Source organism: Puccinia triticina, chromosome 8A (genome assembly GCF_026914185.1).
Source record: "Puccinia triticina chromosome 8A, complete sequence".
Taxonomy (NCBI): Eukaryota; Fungi; Basidiomycota; class Pucciniomycetes; order Pucciniales; family Pucciniaceae; genus Puccinia; species Puccinia triticina.
In genome coordinates this window covers 1,073,932-1,086,915 of record NC_070565.1, presented here as the reverse complement: position 1 = coordinate 1,086,915, position 12,984 = coordinate 1,073,932, and the positions used below count along the sequence as shown (strand labels likewise).

At 44.1% G+C, this 12,984-nt stretch overlaps 1 protein-coding gene across 1 annotated transcript; it reads left to right on the top strand.

The window, feature by feature from the left end:
* Positions 1-10,174: 10,174 nt before the first annotated feature.
* PtA15_8A121 (uncharacterized protein) lies at positions 10,175-12,885 on the top strand (the record flags this gene model as incomplete). Its single annotated transcript, XM_053171520.1, has 2 exons — positions 10,175-10,204; positions 12,700-12,885. The coding sequence occupies 2 exons, from the start codon at positions 10,175-10,177 to the stop codon at positions 12,883-12,885; spliced, it is 216 nt and encodes a 71-aa protein (XP_053022775.1).
* Between the last annotated feature and the right edge of the window lie 99 nt (positions 12,886-12,984).

Below are 12,984 nucleotides of genomic sequence, written 5' to 3'. Positions count from 1 at the left end.
CTACTGCATGACTCAACAGGAGGCGACCGGGCTCAGATTATTCCAAGTCCGTCATTTGAGCCCTTGTCCAAGCGACTGTACATCCTGCAGCAAGGGCATTTGTCAATTGTAAGAAGGGCGCATATCCCTTCTATTTTATCAGCTCTTTCCTCTCGCCATCTTCACCTGTCCTGGCTATCATCGAACCCAAGTACCATTTTTGGTCCGCTGCCAGCCATAAGTCCATATTTCTTATCCATTCACACTAACTGAAATTGAAGAGTTTGGAATAAGGAGTCTTTCTGTTCTTATCTCGCTGCCTTTGGTTCACCATCCACAAGTTTTTCAAAGGTCACTTCGACGCTACGATGAATAGATGCACAAATCGGGAATTGCCTACAGCCAAACGACGCGGGCCATCTGGTAAGATGACACAGCTGCATATCTTGTCAAATCACTGGGGGGAAGGAAAGCTCATCTGGACTCTTGATTTTTGTCTTCCCTGCCAAGAAAGATCACGAGATGGATTTGGAAATTGGGCCTAGCCCAACACAGAAGCAAAAGGTAGAAGTACGGCCCAGAAGTAACACAACCTCGACCGCAAGTAATGGTGAGTTTAAATTTCTTTTGAAAAAAATTGACCCTAGAAAAGAGAGAAGACAAATAAACACTGCAGAAATTTGTAACTTTGTATAAGGTTGGCAGGAAATCCAAGCCCAAAGCTCCATTGTAAGTCCACTCCCTTCAAACATATCCCTCCAATTGGATATTGGGAGGCTTCCCTCATTTCTTTCTGAAATGAAGGGACAGTGGCCGCCAGGATTGCCTAGTGGCCAGGCCCACAATGGTAAGTACATTTCTAACTAAAATATTTTGTTCTATAAGCATCAATCCTGCTAAAATTTACACTCTTCCCAGAAATTTTCCTCAATCCGCCTGAAAGAGTCAGTTTGAATATAATAGAAAACTTTTCTGCTGTTCGGCATGCCCACCAACAGGTCCCGGGATCCACCGGTGTGAAACGCAAATGCCACGGTATCAGCCAACCTATGGGTTTGTCAATCCACTCTTGTTGTCCTTTTGCAATCTTTTCAATCAAAATATTTACTTGGATTAAATCAATTGGTTAATTCATTGACAATTATTTTCTTTTTGGAACCTGTAGAAAATTCTCATCCAAAGCATCAATGCCGAGAAGCTATACAGAAATCCAGCCAATCACAAAGCGGAAGTCAGCTCAACACTAACAATGGACATTGAAAAAGTGTGTATATTTTCAACATCAAACTATTCTCCATGAATTCCAGGTCAACTACTTGCTAATTATGTCTATTGCAACACCTACAGCCTCTCCTGCAAAAAGACATTTGAAATGCGGGCCAAATCTACAGCTCCACATTTGAGTAATATGCCATGTAGATGATAGTTTTGAGCTCTTTGGATCATCTAGACCCCATTTCTAACTACATACATTCTGCAAAGCCACATATATGCACTTAAATATGCTAAGCACATATTCATGGTCTGTAAGTCCATAGACATGGACATTGGAGCACCTCTCATAAAAACCAAAGCCCCTCCAATGGCTCTGGGGTGACCCAGCTGGGCACTTGTGGGCCCATTCCCAATTTTTACCTCACCTGGAGAGAAAATCTGGGGTTGTAGTGAGGAAAAGAATGTTGACTGGTACCCCTTGGGGGGTACCTGGCACCCATGCGCAGGTACTGCCTGCACCCATCCCGCACCCGCCTTGCAGTGCCAGATGCAGTACCAGCTGCCTGTTTTTTTTTTGGAAAAAATCAGTGCTGTAACCAGGTATTTCCCCAAGCTACCGCCTCTAGAACAAAATGATAATAATTAAGAAACAGACATACTTTGCTCAATACAAAAAACCATTTGCACACTGTGCAGTGCACGCACTTTGAAACATTTTGTGCACTGTGGGTGAAGGAAGCAACTTTTTCAAGATTTTGTTTGAAAAATCAATAGAAAAGCCTTTGTGTGTCCTCTGTGAATCTCTGGGAGTTTTTTGAAGCTTACTTTTATTCTGAAAAACATGCTTAAGAAACAAAACAAGTACAATCATTTGGGGCCCTGGATACATGCTCACACATGCCAAAAAATCCAAATAATTGATTCAATCATGATAAAAACATATCCAACTTTTTCAGAATTTGTTTTTGGTTACTTTGTGGAAGAATAAGGCTTTGAAAAATTAGGAAATTTCTACATATACTATCACTGGTGCACTTTGGAACACTTCATGTGAAATTTCCTGAATTTGCAAAGCCTCATTCTTCAACAAAGTGGCCAAAAAGTCCTGAAACAGTTGAATATGTTTTTATCATGATTGATTTAATTATTTGGAGTTTTTGGTATGTGGGACTCCAGTGGGAGAATGTATTCCAGGGCCCCAAATGATTGTACTTGTTTTGTTTCTCAAGCAGGTTTTTCAGCATACAAGGAAGCTTCAAAAAACTCCCCAAAAATTCACAGAGGACAAACAAAGGCTTGTATATTGATTCGTCACACAAAATTTTGAAAAAGGGGCTTCCTTCACCCGCAGTTTGCAAAGGGTTTGAAAGTGCGTGCACTGCACAGTGCACAAATAGTTTTTTTTGCAGTGCGCAAGGTATGTTTGTTTCTTTATTAACTTTTTTTCATTCCAGTATTTTACTACTACTGGTTTTGAAGTGTTTGCAATTATTAGAGACTTCATCAAACTGCGCATCTCAGTTCAACCAATCACCCTCCAATGCTATCTATCTGATTCTTTTCTGGACCACCTCAATAGCAGCGCAAAGCATACCCTTCCTTTCCCAGCACTGCCAATGGTCTGGCACCGTTTGAGTTCCATATCCTTTGGAGAAATTCTTGTTGACCTGGTACATTTGTATCCAGCTTGTCTGGAGGCGTGCCAGAATTCTGGATCCATGGCTATCCTGCCAAGGAGCTGAATAGTGGCCATTTCAGAACAGGAATCAAGGACATCATTTTGCAGCTGAATTACTGAATTTCAGTGGCCACCACATTTACGGAGGAGCCACAAGCAAGAATGGGATCCAGAAGCCACAAGGTCGTATAGTTTGTAGCGTCGAAAAGTCTGAATTTTCAAAGCTGCATCAGAATTTATCTCAGCTAACTCTTTTGTATCCCTCAATTTTAAAAAATCCTTGAGATGTCCTTGAGGGATGATTTTCTTCTTGTAAAGGAATCTGATGGTGCTGAAAATAAATTGCTGGACGAAAAGGTATTCTGCAGCCTGGTAATTATTCATTATGTCGTAGCCAATAATCTTGCGCGCCACTTCAATTGGAATAATTCTGTGCAACAGATCATTTAACCTTTCGAGCCATCCCCATGTAACCCTATCCATGATCACATCCAGAACATCCCCTGACAGTTTTCCGGGCTCAGGAGAGGTCCCTGCGAGAAATTGCGCTGATCCGGCGAACATTCTTTCCTTGTTCGTGCTTGATTTTCTGATTGGTTTTGTGTAGCTTTTCCCGTTGCGTTCATAGGGCTGATATAATCTGGAAGAAGATTGCAATCATTTGGAAATATCAATTTTTCAAAATTGGTAGACACGTAGATTTGTACAGAATACGAACCCAATTCCTTTGTAAAATCTTTCGAAATGTTTCACTATGTGATCCTTTGGAGTTTTTGGTGACGGCGGGTGAGGTGCAAGCACCAACCGCTTCCCAGTGGACTTGAACAACCGATCCCTCACACAAATTTTTATGAGCTGGCAAATCAATTGCAGTTCTTGAATATTTTCCTGTAACTTCCAATTGTTTTTGCGATGTTCTGGTTGTCTCTCCCTTTCACTCGGTTCGCTATATTTCCAGTCCATAGGAGCAGATTTTTGAAGGTCTTGATTCAACGTTGAAAGCTCATCACGCAAACTTTTAAATTCATCATCCAGTGTTTTCTGCCCTGGTATTTATTCACATGTTTTAGGATCAGTTTCCAAAATGTTGAAAATGTTGAGAAGAGTCATGCCACGAAGGGTAATTAATACCTTGTTTCCATTCCAAAGAGACCGTGACCCCTATCTCCGACATATTTTAATTACCAAGAATCAGTCTCTCTTGCTTCTCAAGCTAAGGTACTGTGCGCTGAGCAATGTGACTGACGTTTTTCGGCGGCTGGAAGCGCGGCTGGTAGACGATCTGAACTTTCTAGTATTTCTGACCAAATTCTTGCAGAACTCGAAGGGTTTTGATTATTAAGAGGACCTAGAAGAAAAGCTACGAAGGCAGCAATTTACGTATTCCGAAAGACCATGTCAGTGAATCATGCAATTTGGGTATTTCGAATTAATGATGCAGGAGAAGAGGAAATAATGAAAACACCTTCTTCTTGGCCCGCTTCATGACTTAGTGAAACTTTCCAGCAAGCAGGCATGGCTATGTAGTGAGCCGCTTGGAAGCAGCACAACAGGAGAGCCAGTCGTTGGCACTTCGGAAGTGTGGCGTGCATCGAAAGGACAGAGAACGCATCAGGTGGGGTTCGAACTTTCTCCTCCAGTTCTCTGAATTCTTCCCCGACAGAAATCCGAAGGCTTCCATGCCTTTGGCCATCTTGCCGCAGATGTATGTACATACATTGCCACATCCGCCCCAGTTGGCACCTTGATTCTTGAACAGTCCTACCTATGCGCTGTCCTAGGTATGTACATACAAGTACTTCTGCCGGCCGTGTGTGTGACTTCGTTGAGGGCAGAACTTCTACGTGTAGCAAGTACAGATGCCCTTCGTTTGGGAGTATGTATGTATGGTGGGAGATGGTGGGTGAAACACCGCCGGGCGCCTCCCTGCGCCTCCCGCGTGACGAGCGCCGGGTGCGCGGGTCCACCGGCTCCCGAAACGAGGGGATTGCGGCCGGCCAAGCAAGTTCACGGTCCCGAATTAGCCTCTCGATTATGTATCGGACTGTATCGGATATCCTACCGACTTCTTTGTACAGTGACCCCGCCATGTAAGCATAAGGATGGTGGACAAAAATCCTATGCTTACATCGCGTTATGCTTCTTATCGAGGTAAAATCCCAGCAAAACCAAGAGAATGGTCGCAGGAAATCTACATTTATGCTATGCTTACATCGTGATTATGCTTACATCGTGAATGCTTACATGGCGGGGTCACTTTTCTTTGCAATTGGATGCAGTACAAACAGCCAAGCAGAGACAGACGGTATCGGACTCTTGGAATGCGCCCTGTAGCCAATCTCATGACTTGAAGGCTGTGTCCTGGGCTTCTGCATTCAAAAATGTGGTGCCAAAAACATTAGACCACCGGCTGTACAAAGTTAATTATTGGATTTGGGGGTTGAGGAAGAGAGAGAATTTGGTAGGGAGTCCCGTAAACAACCTCAGTGTACCTCAGAGAAAGATCCTATCCCGGCAACACCCTTGATTTACCAGTTTTCAAATCGACCTCAGTTTCTGCACAAAAAGAAAGAAGAAAGAAACAGGATGCCCAAGTCTACATGTTGTAGTCGGGAATGCCTGAAGTTCATTGCTCCTCCCTGCCCGCCTCTTGACTCATTGATACTCCAAATGTGGAGTTTGTCCACCCCACTCCACTACATCCCCCCTCAAACTCCACACCTTTAAGTACAATAGTTGAAGGCAAAAGAAAGAAGAAAAAAACCTAAAAGAAAAGAATGAAGAAGACCAAGGAAAACATGGAAAGAATAAGACATGACAAAAAAATTGAGGGAATATGTTATAAGTATTTGAGATAATAGAGAATCAAAAGAAATTACATCAACATTTTATCCATTGATTTGGCGTGAAGATTTTCCCTGAGAGTCTTGGTGAAGAAGTCCGCTAAATTTTTGGATGTTGCTACCCATTCAAGAGAAATTTGATGTTCCCGCACAGCGTCATTGATGAAAAAGAAATTTTGCTCTAAGCTCTTCATCTGTCCCTTTGAAGTGTTGTTGTCTGATATTAAAACCGCTGCCCGGTTGTTGCATTTGATCTTGAGATTGGACTTGATGTTGAGGGATTGAAGAATAGGAATTAAGAATAGGAGGAAATCAACTGATGATCCAAGTGATATGAATTCGGCTGCACACGTTGACGTCGCAACTAACTTCTGTTGGCGCAATCCCCACGCCACTGGACTGCCAAAAAGTGTGATGATGAAACCTGATGTAGAACGTTGGAATTCCCCCCCCCCCCCCCAGTTTGCATTTACCCAAGTGACCAGATCATTGTTGACAGGTTGTAGTCTAAGGCGCTTCAATCAAGTTATATGTATATATTGGACTAGGTGAGATAAAGAATTCCAGTGGGATTTGTTTGGGTTTGAGCTGAATCATGCTAAATAATTCACCGCAAAGCTGATATGGGGTCGCGTTCCCAGCGCCAAGTAGTTAATTGAGCCAATTAGTGATTGGTAAAGGGTTGCCAATACCGGCTCCCCCCATGATGTTGTGAGATTCTTGTTGGGTAGAGGATTGTGTATTGGAACCAAGTTTGGATTAACCTCAGTCTTGTACTTGCTGACAAGTTGGTTGATCAATAGATGTTGACTTAATAGAATCAAATCATCTTTGTATTCCAAACGGATGCCAACCAGTTTCTCGGGTTGGGAGTCCCACTTCACTCTCAGGCTAGCTTCCATCTTCTCTGGAAACAAATTGATGTCGTCTTGATGATTGCCAAAGACAATGCCATCATCAACGTGGATCCAAACTATGATAACTGAATCTTTCTTTTTGTAGCAATAGAGACATTCTTCTACCTCGTCACATTCAAAGCCGCAGCTGTGTAATAGACCCTTCAAGTGTTTCCACCAACAGCGGCTTGCCTGTTGGGTCCCATAGAGGGCCTTCTTGAGACAAAGTACCTTGCCGGAAAGATGCAATAATAAATCAACTGGTGGATCAACGTAGATGGTTTCCTTGATTGGGCTGTGTAAAAATGCCCCAGTGATGTCAAAAGAGTTGATGAGCAAGTTATTTTTTATGGCAAGGTTTAGCAGAAACCGTAGAGTCAAGAGTGATGCTGTCGGGGCAAAGGTCGAGCGAACGTCTTTTCCAATCCTTTGCTTGAAGCCCCAAACAACGAACCACACTTTGAGCTTGTTTATCAAGCCATCAGCGTTCCTCTTAATGTCAAACACAAAGCAGGTACCAATTGAATGTTTTTCCAGTTTTTCTTCCACCTCAAACATGTCAATTTCTTCTAGTTGTGACCATTCTGACAAACACGCTTTTTGCCAGTCTGCTGAGGCCAGGGATCTGAGTGCTGCTTTCAGAGTTGTTGGGATTTTGGCATCTGAGATAGCTTGTAGGTGGTCAATCTGTCTATCTTGATCTTTGCAAATCTCCTTTGTATGTTCTTGTCCAAGGGTCAGAGCTCTACAAACAATAGGGTTGTTAGCAAGGTTGGATGGCACAGGGAATATGGGCTTTCCTTGGAAGTCAAGGAATGTGGCACACTCAGAGTTAACCACTTTTGAAGTCTGTGGATTCCAAAAAAACCATCCCCTCTTGTCATCTTGATTCAGATAACCCACAAGATATCCTGTCCAGCCCCGCTGATCTAGCTTTTGACGGCCTTCTTTTGGGATATGGACCGCCGCACGAGCCCCAAAAGGGTAAAATGACTGCCCATTGGGTCGTTGACCTGACCACAATTTGAGGGGTGTAGTCTTGCAACGTTGATTTGATATTTGGTTGATTAAGAAGCATGCGCATCAATACACATATGACCAGAGTTTTGATCGTAACTGAGAGTGAGCAAGAGTCGTCCTAGCAATATCGCCAAGAGTTTGGTTGAGTCTTTCCGTCTCCCCATTTTGTTCAGGAGTGTACGGTGAGGTGAATATTATTTTGCTGCCAATTGAGTTGAGGTATTCTGTCAGAGGTTTGACAGTTTACTCCTTGGCATTGTTGCAGCGTATGTACTTTGGAGTAAGATTTTCTTTACAAGAGCAATGATAATGTTGGGAACTTCTGATCAAGATTTGATGGGGAAAACAAAAGAGTATGTGGTAGCATGGTCGCGTATGGTGAGGAGAAAACAGTTACCAGAAATGTCAGGGTCAAAAGGTCCCATGACGTCCGTGACTAGAAGGTCAAGACAATGATCTTGGGGGACGACTTCAGGTAAGGAATGTCTTTGTCGTTCTCTTTTTGTGTGTTTGCACGTTTTGCAAATGAAAGGGACCCATGATTGTAAATCGAAAGAAGGAACAAACCAATGGAGAAAATCTTATACTACACCGTCCAAAACGTGACCGAGTCAACAGTGCCGGTCATAGGCTGGGGAAGTTGGTTTAAGAGAAGAGCGTGTTGATACTTGTAAGGCGGACGGACAAAAGAAATGAAAAGAGTCTGGGCTAATGGTCCATGAGCAATTGTCGTACCGCGCAGTGATTGAGGCGAAAGAAGACGTCAGGAGGATGTTGTGATTTGGAAGAAATAGGGGTTTGAATCCCAAGTCTATTAACTGCCCGAGACTAAGGAGCGTTCCATCATTTTGGGGCTGAATAGAACCTTTGGAATGGTTAGGGTACCATCCCCATTGACCATCTTCAGGTGACCACTATGCGTTGCCATCACGGAACCGGTAGAGGATGCAAGATTTAGCTTGATGGCCGGACGAAGAGGGCAAAGAGACAAAAAGGAAAGGAAAGATCCGCTCACGTGGTGGGTCGCCCCAGAATCCAAAACCGTGCCTGCGCCAGCTGCACCATTTGCATCCGCGCCCACAGCTGATCAAACTGCCACATTCTGATCAATTCCGGTGGGTGGGTCGTTTGGTGGTGCGGCTTGACGGGCAAAACCAGAAGCGGGGCAACCAAAGGATTGAGTGTTGGGGGGTGGTAACTTGGCATCACTATGGAGCATTAGGCAGGACGATCTCCAGTGCCCCAGCACTCCGCAATAAGAACAGGGTTTCCCATTGAAGATCAAAGGGTCGGCTAGGTCATTGTTTCCTTTTTGAATGTTGTTGATTGCTGCTGATATATCGTCAATTGTTGGGTTACCAGGTGGTCCAACATTTTGCTGCCAAGGTGGTGCCTGTCTCCCCGATTGAGAAGAATGAAATTGACTCTTGCCTTGGTTTTGTTGATGGGGATGTTGTTGTTGACTTCCACCCCAGTTTGCCTGGTCACCGGTGTGCGGATTAGGAAACAAACGAAAAACTGACACATTCTGGGGCTGGTTGCCGTTGAATCAATTGGCCTCGCCGTAAGCCGACGTGACAATTGTCAGAATGTCCCAAGCCTTCACATCTTTCTTTTCTCCCAGTTGGAGAGATATATTCTGAAAATGCTGGGAACAAGACATGGTCGGAGGAGGCGATGCAATCGCCTGGAGTATGAGATCCTTGAGTAAAGGTGGCAGTCCCGCTTGAGCATTCTTGAGGTCTGCAAATACATCAAAAAGTTTGTTGAAAAGTCCCTGGATTTGGGACGGGTCTGTTGTGGGCCTTGTAATTCTGAACTCAAGGAGTCAATTGATGAGCTCCACCTGAAAAAATCGGATTGTTCCTTGGAAGTTGGCCTGAACAGCTTTGTATGCCTCTGTGCCCTTAGTGTATCTGTTGACAAGTGATGAGAGTTCATTGTGAACCGTAATTTGAATGTGATATAAGAGGCATGTTTCTTCAATCCTTGAGGTATGTTGTCTTTTGGTTGGTATTTGGGTGTAGGGATAGTAGTTGTGATTTGTAATCCAAAAGGATTCCACTTTTGAGAATATGTATGAGGTTGCCAAGATGAACGGTGAAGAAGGGTAATCAAAATCTAGAGGATTTGGTTTTTCTTCAGATGGAGAGGGAGGTAAGGGAGGAAGTTTGAGAAGTTCCTTGTACGCCTTTGTTTGTTTTGGGTGCTTTGCTTGAGTTGGAGGGGGTAATGGTCCAGCTAATTCAGGTTGGTCCCAACAAGTTCTAACCATAAACTAAACCGGTTGTGCCAAAGTTTAATTGAAGAATTTGCTCAGTTGGTAGATTGAAGACTCTTAATATGTTGTAGTCGGAAATGCCTGAAGTTCATTGCTCCTCCCTGCCCGCCTCTTGACTCATTGATACTCCAAATGTGGAGTTTGTCCACCCCACTCCACTACACCATATACAGCCTGGACACAGCATTGCCTACAGCCTGCCAACAACACCCAAGAACACAAGCTAAGAAAGTGAAAGAGGATGTGGAAACGCGGGGAAAGGATGGCCATGTTACTAATATACAGGATTCAAGTAGACCCTATACAACATGGGCAAGAGGTATATATTGTTGTAACCTAACCAATAGGTTACACTCCGTGACACTCCCTAGACATCCAAGACCAATATTTGAACCCGGAAAACAAGCTGCAGAGCTTGTTTTCCTTATGCATTACCATTATAGTATTTCTTGTCTGTTCATATATGAAGGCAGCCAAGAGCGGCTGCTGAGTAGAGAAGCTAGTGTTAGGATAACACCAATATAGGAGATGCAAGAAGAGTAATAGCCAAGAGCGGCTAGGAATAAAATGAGAGTCCAAGAGCGGGCAGAAGAGAGGCCATTAGATGGCCTAATGTGAAGACTTGCCGGTCTTCGGGGCAAAACTTAAAGTATAAAAGCACATGTCCTGTACATGATTGTGGGTCATTGCTTGGCTCTTGCTTGGCACCAATTGCTTAAAGAGCCAAGTGATCCAGAACAATTTGTACCTGTAGTTTGTTGGAAAGTGGGAGGGAGAGGAATGCTGCCAAAAAAAAATTGGTCGGCGCGTGTTGGTCCGCTTAATGTTAAACCACTAATTTACTCCCGCTTAGTCCAAATCGGACTCTGGGGAGGAGTTTAATCCAATAAAAAATCCACAACTCATGCGGATGCTCTTGTCTCAAGTCCCCCATTTGGAGCTCGCGCTTCGCGCCGGCCCAGGCTGTACCAAGGCCCCCCAAAGTGTGAGACTGATGTTAAGTTAGGGTCAGGGCGGCCGCTGAATCAATCTGGGATCCCCACAGCTGTTGGTTGAGACCCAAAAAGTCTAGATTTTTGCAGGGAAATCTAACTTTTTGGGCTCCAGACCACTCCTGGGACCCGTAGATCTTGACAGGAAGGCATCAAATGTCCATGTCCGGGTGTCACGGGCACGGCTACCTGAAACAAGGGGCTTTTGTTAAGCTATGTATAAAGGTCTGAGGACTTGCTACGCGTCAGCAGTTCAGCCCCAAGCAGGTCACTGACACACTGGACAAAAGGTTGGACTTTGAAGCAGGACTCTTCAAGGATCATGAGGCAGTGGGAAGAACATGTATGTACGCGCAAGGTGATGAAACTGAGGGGAGTCTCTTGCCGTCTGAAGAAGAATCGAGAGGAACTGGGGAGAAAAACTCAGCTTCTATGATCGGTAGCCCGACTACAGACCCAGAAACTCAACCTGTTCCTCTAGTGCAGCTCGCTTGGAGTGGGGGGCCAGATGGCCCTTATATGTTGGGCAGCAGACGAGCAAATGCCCCTTTCCAAAATTCCACCACAGCATAGTGTCCTTTCTCTACCACTGACTGTTTTTTCGCTACAGCTAGCACAGTTTATCGTTCAAACCAATCTCAAATCAAATCAGGATTCTTCCCTTCCAATCAAATCAAGCTATATATAGTTACACACGAGAGTAGGATAACCCTCCTGTTACACTAGTCCTTGAGCCCGAACGGACCCCTCGCTTTCTTTGCCTCGCGTTGAAAGCACGACATGCTTTTGAAGCGACAACAGCTAGCCTCTCTTGTTTTGTGCTGCTTTCAAGCAGCTTACTTCATAGGTAATCTTCATCCCTTATCTCTTGTCTTACATGATATATTTTGAATCCCCAAACTTTGTAGTTAACTGACATTGACCCTCAAAACACGTAACCTATTTTCTTCATGCCAATGTAGGTGCTACGGATCAACTCATTGCGAGTCCCAAGAAAATTTCAGAGAGTGTACATGAAGTTCCACATACCCCAACAGTCGCGCTCCCGGTCGGCCCAAATGGTCAGCTTATATACATTTCTCCCTGCGCAAACCTCAAGAAGCGAATCAAGAAACTGATTGTTTCAGTAACAGATTTCATGGTATCATTCTCTTTTGACCACTTCCTCGATTTTGGAAACTGATCCTCACAACATTTGATATACACCAGGGCGAGAAGCAATGAGTCTGGATGATAGATTTCAAGAATTGCGATCCGATCTTTCAAGGTTCGAGAATGTGATTAAGCCGTATGATTGGAAATCATCCCATTATGACCCCCGCATACAACGTGAGACGGAAAAGCGATTACGCAACTGGATCGGGGAATTGTGGCAAGCCCACAAAGAACTGGACGGCATTTTCGAGCTGATCGATCTTCGTCGGCGACACAATAGCTTCCTGAAATCATTCAAACAATTTTACACAGGAATTGAGTTCGTATTCTATTGAGACTAATGTAACCACCAATTTTCAGAAATTGATATTTCCACACAATTGCAACCAGCTACACGAACAAGGAAAAACTGGGCGCCGAATCAGGACAGTCTCTCACAGGGACTTCTTCCAAGCGAAGGAAACCGACAGGTCATGCCCTGGATGCTGGCACAGACACATCGGAATGGCTCAAAAAGTTGAATCAGCTGATGGACAAAATGACGCCGCCGGTCAATGATGCGCGTAGGATTAATCTTGACCAAAAGCCTAGCCGCCTCCAATCGAATGAGTATGAAACTGCGGAAATCCTTTTCGTCCAGCAAATGGTGCTCAGAACCATCAAGTTCCTTTGCGATGACAAATTGATCTCTCAAAAAGACCTCCAGAAGTTCACGCATTTGAATCAGCCCGCGGATAAATTAGATGAAATGCGTGAGGCAATTCGCTTGATTCCGCTGTATAGAAGCTCAACCCTAGTCATGCTTCTGGATTCTCGATTCGCCTGACTTGAGAACCTCAAACATCCGGATTTTTTTCAACCCAGCTAAACAATGATGTTCCTGATTTTTTCTCTGAAACGGGCATGAAGTCACATAAATACATGC